At 40.9% G+C, this 21380-nt stretch overlaps 1 protein-coding gene across 1 annotated transcript in view; it reads right to left on the reverse strand.

Annotated features, from left to right (window-relative positions):
• Positions 1-21380, reverse strand: part of TLN2 (talin 2) — a 425370-nt gene that overhangs the window by 161179 nt on the left and 242811 nt on the right. Inside the window, exons 8-11 of the mRNA XM_008139166.3 lie at positions 20989-21131; positions 18870-18997; positions 6188-6251; positions 5040-5144 (exon numbers count right to left, since the gene is read on the reverse strand). Of these exons, the coding sequence (XP_008137388.2) occupies positions 5040-5144; positions 6188-6251; positions 18870-18997; positions 20989-21131 (440 nt within the window). The remainder of the gene's footprint in view (positions 1-5039; positions 5145-6187; positions 6252-18869; positions 18998-20988; positions 21132-21380) is intronic.

Consider the following 21380-nt stretch of genomic DNA (forward strand, 5'->3'; position numbering starts at 1 on the left):
AGCGGAGGTATGGTCAATTTGCATGTTTTTCTTTTCATAGATAGGATATATATATGTATATACACACACTGAGTGGCCATATTATGATCTCTGAACATATAATAATCTGGCCACTCAGTATATATCCTATATAGTAAAAGGCTTATATGCAAATTGTCCCCTCAACCAGGAATTCGACCAGCAAGCAGGCTGGCCAACTGCCTATGTCCCCTCCCCATGGCCAGGCTGGCCGGACCCCACCCATGCACGAATCATGCACCAGGCCTGAGTGGCCAGATTATTATGCGTTCAGAGATCATAATAATCTGGCCACTCAGTGTATACTGTATTATATACCACATTTTCTTTATTCTTTGATGGACAATTACATTGTTTCCATATCTTGGCTATTGTGGATAATGCTGCAATGAACATGAGGGTACAGATAGATATCTCTGAGACAGTGATTTAATTTTCTTCAGCTAAATATCCAGAAGTAGAAGTGCTGGATTATATGGTATTTTTATTTTTAAAAATATTTTTGTTGTTAATCTTTACATGAGGATATTTTTCCATTAATTTTTTTTTTAGAGAGAGTGGAAGGGAGGGGTAGAGGGAGACAGAGAAACATCGAGGTGAGACACATCAATTGGTTGCCTCCTGCATGTGCCCCACCAGGGCCAGGATCAAGCCTGCAACTGAGGTACATGCCTTGACCAGAATTGAACTTGGGACCCTTCAGTCCATGAGCCGATGCCCTACCCACTGAGCCAAACTGGCAAGGGCTATTTTTAATTTTTTTGAGGAACCTCCATACTATTTTCCACTGTGGCTGTACCAATTTACATTCCCACCAATAGTGTACATGGGTTCCCTTTTCTCCACATCCTGGCCAGCATTTGTCACCTCTTCTCCCGTTGATAAAAACCATTCTAACAGGCCTGAGCCATTATCTCATTGTGGTTTTGATTTGCATTACCCTGATTATTAGTAATGTTGAGCCTTTTTTATGTACCTGTTGGCCATTCATATGTCTTCTTTGGGAAAGCGCCTATTTAAGTCTCTTCCCATTTTAATTGACTTGGTTTTCGTTATTAAGTTACATGAGTTCTATATATATTTTGCATATTAATCCCTTATCAGTTAAATGGTTTACAAATATTTTCTTCCATCCCATAAGCTGTCTTTTCAATTTATTTATGGTTTATTTTGCTGTGCAGAAGCTTTTTAGTTTGATGTAGTCCCACTTGTTGATTTATGCTTTTGGTGTTATATCCAAAACGTCACTGCCAAGAACAAAGTCAAGAAGCTTTCCCCCTATGTTTTCTTCTGGGAGTTTTACAGTTTCAGGTCTTACATTTAAGTCTTTAATCCATTTCAAGCTAATTTTTGTGAGTGGTGTAATGATCCAATTTAATTGCTCTGCATGTGAATGTTGTTCTCCCAACACCATTTATTGAAGAGACTATCTTTTCCCAATGTGTATTCTTGGCTCCTTTTGTCAAATATTAGTTGCTGTATATGCATGGGTTTATTGCAGGCTCTTGATTCTGTTTCATTGACTTATGTCTTGTTTTTATACCAGCGCCATACTGTTTTGATTACTATAGCTTTATAATATAATTTGAAATGAAGCTGTGTGATGCCTCCAGTTTTCTTCTTTCTCAAGATTGCTTTGGCTATTTGGGATCTTTTGTGGTCCCATACATATTTTAAGATTTTGTTTTCTGTGAAAAATGTCAATGGAATTCTGATAGGAGTTTCATTGAATCTGTAGATGACTTTAGGTAATATGTACATTTTTAACAATATTAACTCTTTTGATTCATGAACATGGGATATCTTTCTTTTTTTTTTTTAATATATTTTATTGATTTTTTACAGAGAGGAAGGGAGAAGGATAGAGAGTCAGAAACATCGATGAGAGAGAAACATCAATCAGCTGCCTCCCGCACACCCCCCACCGGGGATGTGCCCGCAACCAAGGTACATGCCCTTGACCAGAATCGAACCCAGGACCCTTTACTCTGCAGGCTGACACTCTATCCACTGAGCCAAACCGGCCAGGGCCATGGGATATCTTTCCATTCATTTGTATTTTCTTCAATTTCTTATAGTTTTAGGTGTATAGATCTTTCTCTTCCTTGGTTAAATTTATTTCTAAGTATTTTTTATTGCTTTTTGATGCTATTGTAAATGGGGTTGTTTTCTTTATTTCTTTCTCAGTGCATTCTGTATGATGTCATCTTATTTGACTTATTCACCTAATTTATAAGGTGACCAGACATCCCGCTTTTGGCGGGACAGTCCCGATTTTTGGAAAGAATGCACGACAAGCTAGGGAACGGCGGGAGAACAGGAAGGGAATATATGGTTTTCGGAAGCCATGTGGCTATTTAGCCAGGATATGAGTTTTATATTATTTTTGTTAATTTTATAATGTTAAACTTTAATAATAACAAATAATTATTGAGAACTGATTATTGAGAACTGCTTATCAAAGTTCGCATTGTTGATCAGTTGTTAGAATTCAACCACCATTGTTTGGACTTAATGAACAATGGCATTTTTGGGGATTGGCAACGACGAAAACATTTTGTAACTGTCTCTCAGATGGTACACATCGTATTGCGTGCTAGTAAGCTAGTTAAACAAGTGATGTCATTACAAATCAGCTATTCAGATAATTTAGGTAAGTAATTTATTTATTTACTTCATAAATACATAAATTTTCTTGAATTTAGCAGATAGTACTCGTATTATTTATATTTTATAGTGGCCGCAAAAAGTCTAGCGCTGGCCTTGAAAGTGACACTTACGACTTACGTTACGGCAAATTCAGAGGAAAAATAATACAAGTTAGTATTGTTATTATTTAGAAAGAAATATAGGATTAAAATAATTTTTAAAATATAGTTACTTTATAACAATCAAATTAATTTAATTTATAAACTAACAATAAAATATGTTCATGTAATTATGTACCTACTTACTGTGTTTTTAAGCAATATGTATATAATAATTTATAATATAATTTTAAATTATTTTTTTAGATTTTTAACATAATGAGTAAGAAAAGAGGATGCAAATTCAATGATGATCTAAGAAGTGAATTTCCTTTTATTAAAAAACCAAAAGCGATTACAATATAGACCAAATTTTTAATCAAGAACTCCCCACCCCCTCGGGCCCAAACTGGTTTGGCTCAGTGGATAGCGCATCGGCCTGCGGACTCAAGGGTCCCAGGTTCGATTCTGGTCAAGGGCATGTACCTTGGTTGCGGGCACATCCCCAGTAGGGGGTGTGCAAGAGGCAGCTGATCGATGTTTCTAACTCTCTATCCCTCTCTCTTCCTCTCTGTAAAAAGTCAATAAAAAATATATATATTTTTAAAAAGAATCCCCCCTCCCCCCCACCCGGTCAATGGTGTCCCGCTTTACCAATGTTAAAATCTGGTCACCTTACTAATATACTAGGTTCATTATTTCATAACATTGAATTATTCCTGAATTCTCAGATGTACTACTTTTAAAAGCATGGAAACTATATGTTCAAGTAAACAGTACTTATGAAAATCACTTTAAAAATAAAATGTATATTACATAGGACCACTGAGTAAAAAATTAAAGTTAGTAGCATTTTCACTTTTATTATGTGATGTAAAACAAAATTATTGAAAACCAAAATTTGAGTATCTAATATGTATGTGAAAGTTGTCAGTTCTGCCTACCTCCTTGACTCTGACCTCACTACAAAGAGATGTAATTTGAAAAAAAGAAGGAAGGAAGGAAGGAAGGAGAAAAATTATATTCCTTTCTCATTTTTCCTTAAATACTTTTGTAACAGAAGAGTCTTCACTTGACCAAATCTTCAAGACCCTGCGATAACCAGATCTGTGCTCTGTCTCCAATTATCCTACTGGTCAAACTTTGTTCCTATAATTTTCTGTTCAATTTCTCCTTTCTTTTTTTATTAAATTTATTGGAGTGATATTGTTTAATAAAATTATAGAGGTTTTAAGTGTACAATTCTATAATGCATTGTGTGTTCACCATCCAAAGTCAAATCTCCTTCTGTCACCATATATTTGACCTTACTTTATAACTACATGTAGTTTACTGTATCCTATTTATTTCCCTAAATTTGCTGACCTATATGCATAGCACTGAAACTGACTGTGTGAAATCTGATGGAAAACGATGTCAATGTAAGAAATTAATTTCATATGTGAAAGACTTAAAAAACCCTTCCAAATAAATGGAAAGTGATGCCAATATCAGTGGACATGCTGAAAATTTAATCTCTGTCCCTGTGATAGGGATTAAATTTTAGAACTGATCTGTCACCTGTTGCCCTACAAAATAATGAATAAAAAGGAGCTTGGTCTTAGAAACTAAGTGATTCACCCATGTGTTCTTCATTTGCAAGGGCTGGATATTTTCTGGTATAAAACTGAGAAAGTTTGAAGAAAAGGAAGGACTGAAATAGAGCTCAGGATGCACAAAGGAGAAATGAAGCTAATGGGAGCGTTTATCAGTCAACTTAAGAACATACCTACCAAGGGCCTCCCTCTGAAATTCACAGGTTGAGTTTAAAAGAACCACCTCTTTCCTTCTGTTAGGAAGACAATTCTGACGAGAACAGGTCTAAAGGTCACAGGATTCCCAGACCCATCTGCAAATATACATCTTAAGTTCCTTACTGACCTCAGGAATTTGATTTGGTTTGCAGAGGTCAACGACCTTCACTTAGTCCAGGGCACTCTTGACAGTCTTAAGTGAAACATTCTCAGGGGAAAGTCATAATGAGTACAAGTAAACACACCCCTGCAATGACAGTGAGCCAAGCCCAGACACAGCTGCCGGAGGACCGTGGGCAGCTAGGCTCACTCAGCAGCCTCATAGATCATCCACTTCATGTCTCTCCAACAGCTAAAGTCGGGTCATTATTGCCCAGATGCTACCTCTGTAAATGCAAACCAACCTTAACAGCAAACACTCTAACAAAAGAAAAAGGTGTGACAAGAGCAAACACTCTCTCCACCACCCTGCCCAACTCACCTTTACCAGGAAAAAGGACACACCATACGTCCGGAGGGACCGGGCGAGTTTGACGTACTTGACCTTGGCTTCTATTTCACTCATCTCTCCACAGTTCTTGTGCTCCTGCGGAAGGGATAGTAGCAGGGACCAGTTATTGCAGCGCCACCAAGAGGTGGACTTGGTGAGAGGTAGTTACTAAATGTGGTGCATAGAGTGTGGCCACGACTGACCAATAAGCAACATTTGTGTAGTAGACCCCTTCACAACACATGTTCCTACTCACCAAGAGTGAGAGTACACAGAAAATGCTAATGCAGTGCTTCTGAACTAGAATTTGAGCCCAAACCCCTACAGATTTCATAACCATATGCACCAATGCACGCATGTGCAACATGGCAGGAACGAGCTCCATAATTATAATCCAATTTTCAAACAACCCCATGTATCAAAAGGTTCAGAACCAACACTTGAAATGAGAGCCAGAAAAATGTTCTTGTCCAGGGAAGGTAGCATTTTAACATCCATCCACAACATACAGTTTTCCAGAGAGCAGGTTATACAAATGTGTGTACATCATCACTCTGGGAAATAATACTTGGTAAAAAAAAAAAAAAAAAGATTTATACACATGAAATTTACATTTCAACTTACATTTACATTTCAACATCAAAGAAGATTTTGATGTTTTAGATTTATTTAGAGTGATTGTTTCATGGCAAAGTTGACAATAGAGCTTTTCTTACTGGTTGCCTAGAATAAACAACTCTCTTTTAGAATAAACCTGAATTTTAAAAAGGTACCACTTCCCAAATTCCAGCTTCAAAAATCAACCTCTGGACAAAGAAGCAACTTGTAGCTTCTTCCTTGGTGCATTTGTAATGGCAAATCACCTTGTTTGAAAGCTACCAAGATAATACCTTGGAAATTAAATGTATGCACATATTTTTCTCAGAAGGGCTATGTAACCTTTAGCAAGAAGGTAGGGATTAAGATAATAAATCTGCTAGACGTAGAACTGTCAGTTCCTTTACTCTTGAGATACTCATAATTTAGTATAAAAGCTGAGTACATGTATGGGGTACAAAAGTATCATGTGTGGAGGCCCCTCTCATACTAATACATGAGGGTAGGGAGTGAGAAGAATGATAAATTCACATTCCCAGTACCTGAAATATTCTCTTTTCAGCTCCTCTCTGCTTGATGTATTCTTTGGGCAGGAATTCCTTTAGACTGAGAGAGAGGAAGGGAAAAAGTACAGCATTTATGTTCTGTGATGAGAAGGAAAGAAAAGTCTTTTCATAAACCTCACAGTTAAGTCACTAACTTTCCCAGTTTTTTCTAGTTATAATTAATAACAAACTGCCACATGCCACAATGCACTTAATAGGACACAAATATAAAACCAGACTGATAAAAAGGGTGAAGCTAACAAAGGTGAATGAGAAAGAGTTTCTAGGATATAATATAACTAGAGGCCCGATGTACGAAATTCGTGCAAGAGTAGGCCTTCCTGCCGAAACCGGTTTGGCTCAGTGGATAGAGCGTCGACCTGCGGACTGAAAGGTCCCAGGTTCGATTCTGGTCAAGGGCATGTACCTTGGTTGCGGGCACATCCCCAGTGGGGGGTGTGCAAGAGGCAGCTGATCAATGTTTCTAACTCTCTATCCCTCTCTCTTCCTCTCTGTGAAAAATCAATAAAAATATATTAAAAAAAAAAAAAAAAAGAGTAGGCCTTCCTTCCCCGGCTGCCGGCACCAGCTTCCCTCTGACACCGGGGACCTGGGCTTCCCTCACAGCTGCGGCTTCGTCCAGAAGGTCGTCCGGAAGGATATCCGGTCTAATTAGCATATTGCCCTTTTATTATTATAGATAGTAAAGGGCACAAGAGTGTACAGTATGCTATTCTGTAAGACAGGGAGGACAGGATGTATTCATTTTATATTGTTAATATGTATTTTTAAAACAATAGAAAGATATGCCCAGTACTAATAAAAATGATTCTCTATAGGAAGAAGGGAAAAACAGGGAGAGGGGAACAAGGATAAAAAAATAAACCTCTGTAAATATTCCTATAGCATAATTGTTGGTGTTTTGTGTGTTTTTTTCATTTTAGAACCACATAAAATTGCAAAGAGGGGTAAAAAGCAACCTAAAAATCTAGAGCAAACTGAAACAAATCAACTTAACAGTATATCAAGTTGACAGCATAACTACAGAGAAAAATGATTTCAGGTAACACTGAAAACAGTCTTTTCACTATGCATCCCTAGTGAGATATACTTCAAGATGAAACGAACCACAGTGACTTGTCAAACACTGACACCATTATTTTACAGCACCCTCCCCCTTCTCTATATATGCACACTCTATAAAATTAGGATATTATATAACATGTTGTATATAATTAATATAAAGTGAGTAATTGCATTAGTTGTTAGTAACCTAAATTTTTAGCATAAAAGAGATAAAAATATAAAGCCAAAAAAAGGTCAATGAAAACCCTGCATTCTTTCATTTGAATTGGAAATCATGACCGGCATATCGGATTCATTTTACTTTTCTGAAAAAACATTTATTTTCTAGTTGTGTCCTCTTAGGAGGCTAGGAGCAAGGACAACCCGCTGGCAATAAACACCCCCAGCACCCTGGCTAGGTGGCCTTCAAATACCACTCCCCACACAAAGAAACCAGAGATCCTCCGAGAAATGGCTGCTTCTAGCTCTGGGCCGGGGAATGTATCAAATGTTCGTGGAGAGGGTCAGGGCAGGGCATGGTTCTGGCTATATTAAGATTTGAATAGTGGTGCCTGTTCAATTTGCAAACTACCTGTAGACAAAAGCTGTAAGTACATTTCCTGGAATTTCAGGGATCTAGGCCTGAGTACCAGCAGAACACTCTGGCCCTGTCAGGAGACCCCAAGTCAGTCAGCAGGAAGGATCTGAGAGATGTCCAAGCAGCACCTTAGATGTGATGACTCTCATGAAGCAACTCTGTGGGCAGAAATGACTGACTGAGAGAACTGGAAGCCATCCATGTCACAAAAGAGGAAGCTGAGTTCACAGCGAGGTAAGGTGACTTAGCGGAGGTCACAGGACTTGGTAGTAGCAGGGAGCTTTTGACCTCCCAGACCCAGAGCAGGTCCACCTGAGCACAGGTCCTTGCAAGTGTCCTGCTGGCTTTCCCCAGGAGGACACTTGCAAGGACAATGATGCAGTATCATGAGTAGGCCAGGGCTTTGGGGCTCTGGACAGTAGTTCCTACACCATCAAAAAGGGAGACCCGGCTGAGGTTACCAAAAGCACCCCAAAAAGAGCCCCACGGAAAACTCTGTCAGGATGATGACTGTTACTAGAAGAACTCCCAACGGTGGTGTCCAGTGGCCAGGGAGGGATAGAATATGCTGAGCATTTATGGCAAGAAAGTTCTGTGCAGCAACAAGCTGCCCTCAATTGAAACTCTGCAAACTAACCCTCGCATTCTTCAGTAGGTACTGAATCTCTCATGCTTTGGTAGGTACCGAAAACAATTTCCAGTTGCTTACACTAAATGTTGCAAGAGTCTTTTGGGGGGAATTCATTGCGAGGCATTTTAAAATGTGAAGTGAGTGTGTGTGAGCATGTGTGGTGTCGATTTTCCCCGAGGAATTCAGCACGAAGCTGGAAGGAGCAGCAGCCGATCATCACCGCCTGCCAGGCGGCGGTAGAGCAGATGAAGCTCAGCAGTTTTCATTACCAAACCTGAGTTTGGAAGGCTCCTAAGCATCTGGGACTTTCACACAAGTGAAATCTGCCAGCCTTCCCTGAGAAAACGGGTTAGATTGTCAAACCTGATTGGAAATTTTTCTCCTAATTAAGCAAGCTCTGGACAAGTGAAGCCACGCCCACTGCCTCCTTAGGCATCCCCACCTTAAAAGGGCAGCTGTCGGGAGGCATTCCTTTAGACCTTACTCCTCCTCTAAACCCCACGGCCAGCCTTTTAATATCACCTTTTCTGAGTACAATAATAACAGAGAATCCGCTCCACTAAGGTGGCAGACCAGTCAACGCTCCTCTTACTCTCTAAGATGCCTGGATGTTGAAGGTTTGCAGTAAATAGACTACTCTCATGAGCCCCCACTTCTGCTCTGGTCAGGTCTGCTGTATTTGTTGTCCAATCTTGCTGCTGCTATGTATTGTATGATTATGTAAAAACACAACATAGCCCATAAGCTGCTAAAATAGTACAAAAAGAGAGCTAATGAATGCTTCTTATAGTAAATATTTTTAAAAGTTATAAAATTAAATATAGGTGAAATAACTATAAAATCATGAAAACATTGTCTTCATTTTGCTTCACAAATGTATTTTTTTACTTTTCTTAATCCTCACCCGAGGACATTCTGAGAGAGAGAGAGAGAGAGAGAGAGAGAGAGAGAGAGAGAGAGAGAGAAGAGAGAAGAGAAGAGAAGAGAAGAGAAGAGAAGAGAAGAGAAGAGAAGAGAAGAGAAGAGAAGAGAAAACATGGAGCAATTGCCTTCTGCACGCACCCAAGCCAGGGATTGAACCTGCAACCCAGGCATGTGCCCTGACTGGGAATTGAACTGGCAACCCTTTGGTGCACAGATAGATGCTCAACCAATTAAGCCACACCAGCCAGGCCACGATTGTCTTTAAATTCTCTCCTAGATGATATCGTTCATACAAGAAAGGCAATGTAGAACTCCAATCAGGAGAACCCTCACAAAGAAGAAACTTGGATTCTGTACTTTAAATAACTTTTTGGATTATCCAACCAACAGTCTAAATAATGCTGATAGAGGGTTTTCACTATTAATAGCTGCCATTTATTGAAAGCCAAACACTGTTTCAGGTGCTTTACATGTACAAATAGATTAACTGAATTCTGACAAAGCCCTTCGAAGAAAATACCCCACTTTATACAGGGAACACAAGGCTCAGTGACACTGAGTAATTTGCCCACAATCATAGCCAACCACTTAAGCCTGGTCTGTGGGCTCCAAAGACCATGCTCTTAGCCAATCAACACCCCAGTCCCTCCAAGTTACCTCTGAGTCAAAAGACTTATCATGTGATTAGTACTTCAAAACTGTTAGACAAGGAGAAATAAAATAAGAGAAACACACAATCAATGCCCAAAAGCCATTGAAGAAGGGACAGGGAATTTAATAAACACATTTGGGAGAGTGAGGTCTGGATTCAAATCTAGGTGTTCACTGACAACCTCATTTTCTTATATGTATAAAATTTAAGCTGCTTCAACAAGTAATTCCAAAAGAGATGTCCTAAAGATGTCCTCTGGTCTGGCCGTTAGAACATAAGTACAGCGTCAACTGCTTCTCACCTATCCTGGAGGTGACACCGCGTACTTAGTTGCATGACCACAGGCAAGTCACCACCTCCCTAAGCTGGTTTTAGCACCTGCAAAGAAGACAGGATCCCTGCCTGGGAGTCTTATTATTTACATGAACCGAACACCACGGATGCCCCTCCTTCCTGAGGAGTGAGGCCATCGGCACTCACACACACAGCCGTGCAGTGTCTGCCCAGCACAGGGTGCAGAAAAGAAGGGGGCGGAAGGCAGAGGGTGCCGCAGGGACAGTGTCACCCAGGGACCAACCTGTATGTTGAATCACCACGTTTGCTATCCCATAAGGTTCTCAAAAGGTGGTCTCAGAACCAGCAGCATGCTGAAGAAGAGGCTCTGATGGCGAGGCCCAGCAGTGTGTGTTTTAACAAGCCCTCTAGACCAGCAGTCCCAACCGGGGGTCCGCAAGGTCCGAAAGGTTGGCGACCGCCGCTCTAGACCAGTGGTCGGCAAACTCATTAGTCAACAGAGCCAAATATCAACAGTACAACAATTGAAATTTCTTTGGAGAGCCAAATTTTTTTAAACTTAAACTTCTTCTAACCCCACTTCTTCAAAATAGACTCACCCAGGCCGTGGTATTTTATGGAAGAGCCACACCCAAGGGGCCAAAGAGCCGCATGTGGCTCTCGAACCGCAGTTTGCCGACCACTGCAGACAATTCCAATGTGCAGTAAAGGTGGAGAACCACTAGCACGGCGTGCTGAAGGCTCTGATGAAGGAATCAGACACTCCTGGGTTTGAACCCAGACTCAAAGATGAAAATGTCTGTGTGATTTACTAAATCCTGGCGGTTAACCGACATGATGACATAAGTGGAAGGAAGCCTTGGTTGAGTTGGGAAACACTTAGGGTGGGAAGAAGAAGTAGAGAGAGAGGATGGCATAGGAGAAGCACAGGAAAGGGTTTGAGGCCCTATCTCAGTCCCACAGAACCAGTCCCAGTGCCCTTTAGTGTAAGGAAGGGAGGCGCAGAGATAGCTCAGGGCTGGGCACACTCAGAGGTTCCTGGTTGGAAAGTTCTGGAGTCTGAAAGCATGTAGGGAGGAAGGCACCATGCTTAGCAGGCTGCTGCTAGGAGGACCACCGAATGGTCACACCTCCCCAAACTGACAGAAGCTCTGGCACACAGGACGGAAGCAAACAATAAAGAAACTAGTGGGTGAGGGACAGGAGGTGAGACGGAGATGGTGGAGAACAAAAGCAGAAATGCCTGCTTCATGGTGAGTGTGAAGACGGAATCGGCAGTCAAATTATTCTGACAAAAACACACAGAAGACCAATTCCAAAGGAGAAATAGGTGTTTGAACACATGCCACGAGGAAAACTGACTGAAGACCTCCTAGTGTGTCAAAAACTTTGTTTGTTGACAGTAAAATTATCTTGAGTTTGAGGGGAAATTTTCACAAGTCCACTCTGAATTCTTCCTCAGCAGAGATTCAGACCCCCGGTTGCTTTGCTTTCTCAGTGAAATACTCTGCAGAACACGCACACAGAGTGAGGGGCCACGTGATCAGGGATGGCAGGCCTCCTCAGCCTGTGACCTACCACCTGCACCCAACCTCTGGACCGTTTGCTCCTGTAGCTCAGAGTCATGGAGCCTCTTTGTCTGACCTCCAATGCCCATTACCTTTTCCTCTGCCACATGTTTGATATCCAACCTCAATTGAATATAATCTTTTATCAACTCATAAAGGCTATCACAATTGTCTTTTTTTAAAGAAATGCTCAATGTGGAGACATTTTGAACCATACAGAAAAATATACACCTCATAATGTATATACCTATCACCAAGGATAAAAACATGTTAACATGTTATGATATTTGCTTTGTGATTGCTAACTCTCTCTCTGTTTTTAAAAATATATATTTTATTAATTTTTTACAGAGAGAAAGAGAGAGGGATAGAGAGTTAGAAACATCGATGAGAGAGAAACATCAATCAGTTGCCTGCCTCCTGCACACCTCCTACTGGGGATGTCCCTGCAACCAAGGTACATGCCCTTGACCAGAATCGAATCTGGGACCTTTCAGTCTGCAGGTCGACGATCTATCCACTGAGCCAAACTGGTTAGGGCTCTCTCTCTGTTTTTAAAGAATTAGAGATTAAAAATTTAGCTGAAGTCCCATACCATCTTTCTTTCTCCCCCTAATGGGAGTTACTTTCCTAAAGTTAATTTCCCTGCATATTTTATGTTCCGACATCTCCTTGTATCTATAAACAATATCCTCTGTTTCTCTTTGTATTTGTATTTTTTTAAAATATATTTTATTGATTTTTTACAGAGAGGAAGGGAGAGGGATAGAGAGTTAGAAACATCAATGAGAGAGAAACATCGATCAGCTGCCTCCTACACACCCCCCACCAGGGATGTGCCCGCAACCAATGTACATGCCCTTGACCGGAATCGAACCTAGGACCTTTCAGTCCGCAGGCTGACTCTCTATCCACTGAGCCAAACCGGTTTCGGCTCTCTTTGTATTTTTAAATTCAACAGAGTCATATTCTGGAATGTCTTGTTTCTTCTGTAAAGTACTTTGGTGTTTTCATACATTTAAACATGTGCCCACCTGCTGGGTGATAAACTCGAACCTTATTGATTTTGCATTCTGGATCACTTATGAGGTTATTTTCCCATATCTTTATAAGTCAGTTGAATTTCCTCTTCTCTAAGGCACTTAATTCTAACTCTGGGTGATATTTTGGTTAGATGATTTTTTCCCTTTTAATATCATTTTCTGGATATTAACTTGTTCTTTGTAGTGTACGTTGCAAATATGCAAATTTCTTCTTCCAGTCTGGAGCTTCACTCTTAACTTCTAATATTTTAATTTTAACAAAGGTAGGTTTATCAACCCTTAGTACTCCCATACCACCTTACATCAATAATAGTGTTTTCATCACTATAGCTTTGTAAGAAATTGCGATAGTTGTGTGAGTTCTCCATGTATCTTCAATCAGTGTTGGTCATTCATGAGCCTTGACTAGTCCATATGAAGTTTTTAACAGTTGTATTGAGATATCCATATTATCTGAAATAACCTGGACCTAGTTTTGTTTTGTTTTTACTGCTATATTTTAACTGATGAGGCAATTTCAAGATTATAGATCTATCCGGACTTTCTAATTATCGATTTTGTCTAGATTTTAAATTTTTTTTGCTTCAAGTTTTCATTTTATTCTTTTATAATTTTTTAAAGATCTGCCCAGTTTTCATTACTAATAAGGTTTATTTTTGCTTTTTTCTTATTTTGTTGCTCTTGACCAACCTTACCAGATTTTCACATATTTTGTTAATTTATTCTAAGCAGCAACTTTTTTGTTGATTCTGTGATTTGTACTTCATTACTTTCTCTTGACTAAAACATTTCCTTTCTTTTTATCTTATTCTACTTATCACTCCTGAGGGAGGTTGTGTTCAATTATTCCTATAAAATTGTGTGTCAAAAATTCTCCTTGTAATACTGTCTATTTTTCTTTCATGTACTTTAAGGTAATGTTAGGTGCATGCAGGTTTATTATTAACATACCACCCTGGTGAATTAGTCCTTCTATCTTTATTTACTTTATTTAAAAATATATACTTTTATTGATTTTTAGAGAGAGGAGGAGGAGAGAAAGAGAAACATCAATGTGAGAGTGGAACATCAATCGGCTGCAAACTGGGCATGTGTTTCATGTTGCTATTTCATATGTTTATTTCACATGCTTATTTGCCAAACAGACTGCAGTATCAAAGGCAGCAAAGAATTAGTATGTATCTCCTATCTTCCCTATGCCTGGCACATACAACAATGAAGTCCTCCATGAGTTGAAGAACACCACGCAGGTAGCATGCTTGCTGAAAGCACAGAAGAGCATGAAATATACATGTGACTATTGGGGTGGGGGTTGTTTATACTTCATGCTCCCACAGACTGTCTCTTTCTGGGACCCTGCAGATGACTGAAGAAAACTGTCACGGAGATACAGCACATCAGACTGGATCTGGGAGAGTGGCTGTTTCATGGCTTCCAGCTCTCACTGGTTCGGTGCCTTGCTTCTATCTCTCTTATACCTATTTTCTCCATCTCTAGAACCGACAGGGGACCTTGAATAATCCTTAAATCCATGAAATCTTTCAGTCTCTGATTTTCATTATTCTTAATAAACACCTTCACCAAGGTGGTATTGAGTCCAGAAATAATTAAAGGGCCTGAAGAAAGGTATGAAAGGATCTCATACAGCTCCTCTGTATTCCCAGGTTTCAATCTTTCCATGCTCTTCCTTTGTTCCCCCAGCCCCAGGGGTGCTAGCTGCTTCCTGTAGTTGCAAACTCCTCAATGCCTTAGAGCCCTCTTCTTTCCTGTTTAATTACTGGTTATCAGCTTTGTACCAGGTTAACAATTCTTTCCATTCAATTTTCTCGGTTTAAATAACTAGTATGGTTTCTGTTTCCTGCCTAGATGCTAATTGAAAAAGGATAATAACACCTACTTCATGGAGTTGTGGGGGAAAAAGAAGTCCATAGTATGCTGTTGACTTTGAGCAAAAATGCTAAACAAGTTTTCAAAAATTAAAAGAAATGTACTCGCTAAATGTACCTCATCCAGACATTCTGTGGGTGAAATCTTGGCCCGGCTGTGTCTTCAACCTGGCTCTGTGACAAGTCCAACCTTCTCACTATTTTTCTATTTTAAACTCTGAATTGTTCAAGCAGATGGGATATATGAAAGCGAATGGGGAAAAAATCTAAAGCCAGGCCAACATGGCCCCGCCAGTCACCGGGGACAGCTCAGGCACATGGCCCCGAAAGAGGTCCCGACTATCCAACACACAATCAGAGAAATGTGGTTTCACTGTTTTGTTTTAATTACAAGGAGACGAACATCCTCGGGAAGTTTTACCTGCACAGTATGCACAATAATGTACACAATTAAATATCTACACTGGGTGAAAAATGCCTCATTACCTAGACTAGATTTGGTCTAATTAAAAAGTAAATCAAATTCATAAGGGAAAAGAATTGCCACCAGGCATAATAAGCTTGTTTTAATTTGGAATCTTAGTAAGAAGACACATTCCACTAGAGGCATGAGCCTCATACTATAAACTCAGAAGTAAGAAAACTGACTAAATACAATTGCTTAACTTTGGCTACCTTCATTCAGAGTATTATGAGAAGGGATGTCTTTAATGGAGTGTCAGTATGCCGCATTCGATGTGCCCATAAATTGCAGGGAGACACTCTGAGAGCAAACCGATGCTCCGATCGTGCTTGTCATCCCCACACGAATAGTCAGCGGCACAAAAAGTTGGCACAACCAGTGACACTCAGGAAAAAACCACAGGACCTTGGAATCACATTTTGAAGTACTTTCCTAATTTTGCTGCATAGTGGGAGACCAGTGACAGGGACAACTTTGAAAGTAGGATTCCCTTTGTAAATGATAGGGCCCAATGCAAGTAGTCAGAAGCCACTTGTAGAAAAGAACTCTATGTAGCTGAACAGGCCATGTCTCCTCTGTGACTCTTCTGCCACATATATCACATAAAATACATTGCTTTCTGAATTCACGGAGGGGTGGGGGGAGCGGGGTGGTGGCTGGGAATTAGCCGTTCCAAAACTCCACAGAAAAGGCATTAATGAAATGAATGGGGTAGCATCACCATTTTAGGCACCCAATGAATGGCTTCATTTAGATCACCTTCTCATCAGGGCCACACAGGCTTCCAGTTAAGGAAGTCTGAAAATGGGCAAACATCTTATTTAAAAATTTTATCGCAGACATCTCACATAGCAGAATTTTCACCAATTCATCTCATAGGGCAAGAGAAACAAAGGAAAAAATAAACAAAAGGGACTACATCAAACTGAAAAGCTTCTGCACAGCAAAAGAAACCATCATCAAAATTAAAAGGGAACCTACTGTATGAGAGAACATATTTGGCAATGATACATCTGATAAGGGGTTAATTACCAAAATATATAAAGTACTCATACAACTCGACAAAAGGAAACAAACAATCCAATTAAAAAATGGGCAAAGGACCTGAATAGACAGTTCTTCAAAGAGGACATACAGATGGCTAATGGACATAAGAAAAAATGCTCAATAGTCACTAGTAAGAATGGCTATCATCAACAAATCAACACAAAACAAGTGTTGGCGAGGATGTGGGAAAAAAGGGAACCCTTAATGTGCTGTTGGTGGGAATGCAGACCAGTGCAACCAGTGTGGAAAACAGTATGGAGTTTCCTCAAAAACTTGAAAATGGAACTGCCATTTGATCCAGCGATCCCACTTCTGATTGGTGAATCCCAAAACACCAATCAGAAAGAATATATGCACCCCTATGTTCATAGCAGGATTGTTTATAATAGCTAAGATCTGGAAACAGACCAAGTGCCTACCCATCAGATTACGGAATATAAAAGCTGTGGTACATTTACACAATGGATTACCATGCAGCTGTGAAAAAGAAGGATCTCTTACCCTTTGCAACACTATGAATGGACCTGAACATTATTATGCTAAGTGAAATAAGCCAGAGAAGGACAAATATCACATGATCTCACTTATATGTGGAATCTAATGAACAAAATAAACAAAATAGGTCCAGAGGCATGGATGCATGCAACATACTCACAGATCTCAGAGGGGATGGGGTTGAGGGAAAGACTGAAAGAAATTAACCAAAGAACTTATATGCATATATGCATAGCCCATGGACACAGACAATAATGGGGTGGGGTGGGGGCTGGGTGAAGGGGACATCTGTAATACTGTCAACAATAAAAAAAATAAATTTAAAAATAAAGAAATAGACATACAGAAAAATAATTATTTTGGTTCATAAATCTTTTCTCCATTGTCTCCTGTTCTTCATCAGTCACTCAAAGACACAGAAACAAAAGATGTTTTTTCCTCCAGGGCCTAATGAGTTCTTGATGTTTATTCATTTCTGTGGCCACAATCCACATGTATCTGAGGAGCCAGATGTGAGGCGAGAATGTGGGGATATGAAACTTCTGAAAGATGGTGTACACGTGGTGTTTCGTAAGGCGTCTGGGTGTCAGAACAGAGAGAAAGTCAAGCTTCCCGCGGCTGCTGCAGGAAGGAAGCCAGATCGACTGGGTACAAATGGGCCTTGAGGAACACTTGGCCATATGACTCGTTTGGTGAATGCCGAATAGAAGAAGTGACAGGACCTGCTCAAAGCCATTCTCAAGGTCACCATACAACAACATCACTTTGGAAAAGCTCCCTGAGACCCGTTAACCCCAGGGAAGAGTTGTTTAGAACAAACAGCATGTTGGCCAGGCATTGTCTGCCACCAGGAGAAAAGTCATATTTTCTTCTTACTATGTAGATAGGGCATATGCTGAACCCCATCACTTTCCCACCAAGGTGAAAGTGGGGTCAAGGCCAAATAAGCATTTATGTTATCCTCTCAGCTCACTACACTTGGACACAGTACAATGGATGACCTGCTCAGCACATCCCATGTTGGCACATGCTGCAGGAAATCTGACCCTGCTCCCCCCGCCCTGCCCCCGTCAGCAAAGTGTCAGGTCCCCACTTCCAGAGTCTACAAGTTGCATTTTAGGTAACCTCATGATATTGATCACTCTTGGAAGTGATTTCTTTTTGGTTCAGCCAAATGTTTCATCTGTCCCAGGAGTAAAGCAGAAGAGAAACAGAAAAGGCGCGAGGGTGGTGAAGGAAAGGAACTTTACCAGAGGAAGACACATACAAAGCCCTTGGAGAGGTCCAGATCAAAACAGGGGGGAAGGTCACATCAGACAAACAGCAGCCAAGGTGAGGCTGGGCCTGTCCTCCTGAGTATTTCTAGAAAACCAACCCTAATGCCCGTGATCTATGGGACCAGGATGAATCTGTAGGGTTAGCTTTTTCTTCAGTCTCCAAGCCAGAAATAAACACCCCATCGTTTTATAAAAGAGCACCAAAGACCTGATGAGTGAAAAGAATGGCGAAGTCTTCCACATCATCCTTTCAGAGCAACGAAGAATTCGCACGATTGTGATAAGGAATGCGAAGCTCCGTCTGTCATTCATGCTCTGTGCTCTCACGCAGGAATCTTAACAAAAAAGTTAACAATGACAAAATGTGGCCCTGCATGAAGAAGGAATCCTCTAACGGGCAGAGGTTTCAGAAGATGGAGGAAGTGAGTGACTGAACTCAGAGGAATGCTAGGACAGGCCAGACCATATAGCTCGTGGGGGGCTCCATAGTCTGTGGTCTAGAGGAACTCACAGGCTGCCTGAACTGGGAGCAGATAACCTTCAGTCATCCCAACACTGAATTTCCAGGCCACCCGCTTTCCCCAAGGTAGACAAATTTGATCATACACTCAACTGAGTAAAAGTCAACAACCTCACAAATGACTGAAACTACGGCATGTATTTTACGTAGCTACCTCAAAAAGACATAATGAAAAGAAAAAGAGAGGAGAAAAAAGAAAACCAAAAGATCATTTACTCTAGGAATCCCGGTTTGTGTTTATGCTCCACATGAGGTCCAAATTGTATCTGGGCTTGAAATCCACCAAACTCACAGGCTTTCTCGAAGGAGACAGGGTGGGAGCCGTTCAGGATATCATCCCGAGCCTGCAAGACAAGAGGAAGCAAAAAGCATCAGGAGCTTGGGGGAACGACACATTCCGTCTGGTGACACGTTCCTGCTCTTGATTGACACCTTCCTGCACCTGAACGCACCCACTCTGCGCAGCAAGGGGAAATGTGCCAGCTGACCCACAGCGATGCATCCAGGACACTGTGGTGATTGTAGCACAGCAGGAGTAAGGCAGTAAGAAAACAAGTCTTTGCCCAAAATTGCCTACAGTTCGGCAGCCTCAGCAGTGCCCCATATATTAAAACTAAAGCTTGAATATATTCTAGGAAGGCAGAAGTGGGTCATGAACAATAGAAGCAAAGAGAAATCCTTGTGAAATGACTGCATCCATAGAGGGGGGTGAAATACAATATACTTTCATAACCCTAAATCATAAAATGAACAGAAAAATTACCTAGAGGTAAAAAATCAACCCAAATCCCATTCCAAGAAATAAAAGGAGGAATGAGGAGAGAGACAGTCAGACACAGGAACTCAGTGCTGCAGATGTTTAGGGGAAATGATAAGCAAAAGCACAGTCTTAGAATGAGGAACTCACTGTGTCTGAAGTTCTCTCACTTCTTGACCCATCACTGCTCTTACTATTTATTCCTTTTCCTTCCTTCCTTCTTTCTTTCTTCCTTCCTTTCTTTCTTTCTTTCTTTCTTTCTTTCTTTCTTTCTTTCTTTCTTTCTTTCTTTCTTTTCTTTCTTTCTTTCTTTCTTTCTTTCTTTCTTTCTTTCTTCCTTTCTTTCTTCCTTTCTTTCTTTTCTTTTCTGTCTCTCTCTCTCTCTCTCTCTTTCTTTCTTTCTTTCTTTCTTTCTTTCTTTTCTCTTTCTTTCTCTCTCTCTCTCTCTCTTTCTTTCTTTCTTTCTTTCTTTCTTTCTCTTTCTTTCCCTTCCTTCCTTCCTTCCTTCCTTCCTTCCTTCCTTCCTTCCTTCCTTCCTTCCTCCCTCCCTCCCTCCCTCCCTCCCTCCCTTCTTTCCTTCCTTTCTCTAGTTCCATGACCCCCAGACCACTCTCAGATGGACATGCTAAGCTGTGGCTCTGAGCCGTCTTATTGCCCTACCTCCATCCCTTCCTCCTTCCAGCCTCTTTCCTCCTAACTCTCTTTCCATACCCTCTTCCATCCATTGACTAACTTTTCCTGTAAAAGGGCACATAGTACACATATCAGATCAGGTGGGCCCTGCTGTCTCTGCCAGAACTACTTAATTCTTCCACTGGAACACGAGAGCAGCCACGGACAACACAAACAATAATGCATGGGGGGATTTACCAATGTGTAATATGTTAACAAATGAGCTGTGTTCTAATAAAACTTTATTTACAAACACAGGTGATGCTGTGGCTGCACTTTTTCTGTGGGCACATAGGTGGATAAACAGAAGGAGGAAAGAGGGAAGGAGGAAAGGAAAGAATAAAAGAGTGAGACTGGGAGACAGGTGGATATTTTCCTTGAGCCAGAAGAAACCTTGGGAACGGTCTAGTGCGAAGCCCACATCTTACGCATTGGGAAACCGCAACTCTGACAAGTTCAAGGACTTGTCTGAGCTTAAACAATTAGTTAATAGTAAAGCAAAAAAGGTTATTGAGAGAATGTTGCGCAGTTAATGAGAAGTACTTATTTTCTGACCAATTTTTGCTTGTATTCTAAGATGTTAGCTAAGCAAGCTTTAGTGCATTTGAAGTGGTGAGCCAGCTAAGTGCCTTGAAGCCAGGCAGAGAGAGATAGTACCAGCCACCAGGTCCCAGTCTGGGAGGCCACATGAAGGCCCTCTTCTGGATGGCCAGCAGCTCATGTCAAACACCAACCTGCACACAACCAAACACGTGTGAGGAACCCAGGAGCCATGCCCCTGGAACGGCATGCCACGCACAAGATGGAAGCCAGAGCCAGCTCCCGCACAGCCCCAGCCCCAGCCCCAGCCAGCGCCTTCCTGAACCCTCACCAGCCTCCAGGTCTGAGCCTCAGAGGGAGAGGTACCTGAACATAGAGCAGGTTCAGCTGCACCGGGTCTCTCGAGTCCACATTCTGATCCGAGTAAAAGAACTTCCGTCTAAGCAGCAACGTTTCGTTTTCATCGACTCCTTGTTCTCTGAATGTCCGGCTGTGATCCAGCCAATTCACTGCAACACAGCAACACAGATAAAAGAGCTGTGTTTATTTTTCCTCTTGGTTTAGGGAATTTATCAAGACAGCAGCATAATATAGACACAGATTTCTATAATGCTGATATTCAGGTACAGTTACTTCTGACATTAGAACTGTGCATTTTAACTTCGCCAATAATTTCACATATGCCCTCACGAACTATATGACACATGGAAAGGAAATGAGAGAACATTCCAAGCCATTCTGAAACTTAGTTAAAGCCC

This window comes from Eptesicus fuscus, chromosome 5 (genome assembly GCF_027574615.1).
Source record: "Eptesicus fuscus isolate TK198812 chromosome 5, DD_ASM_mEF_20220401, whole genome shotgun sequence".
Lineage (NCBI taxonomy): Eukaryota > Metazoa > Chordata > Mammalia > Chiroptera > Vespertilionidae > Eptesicus > Eptesicus fuscus.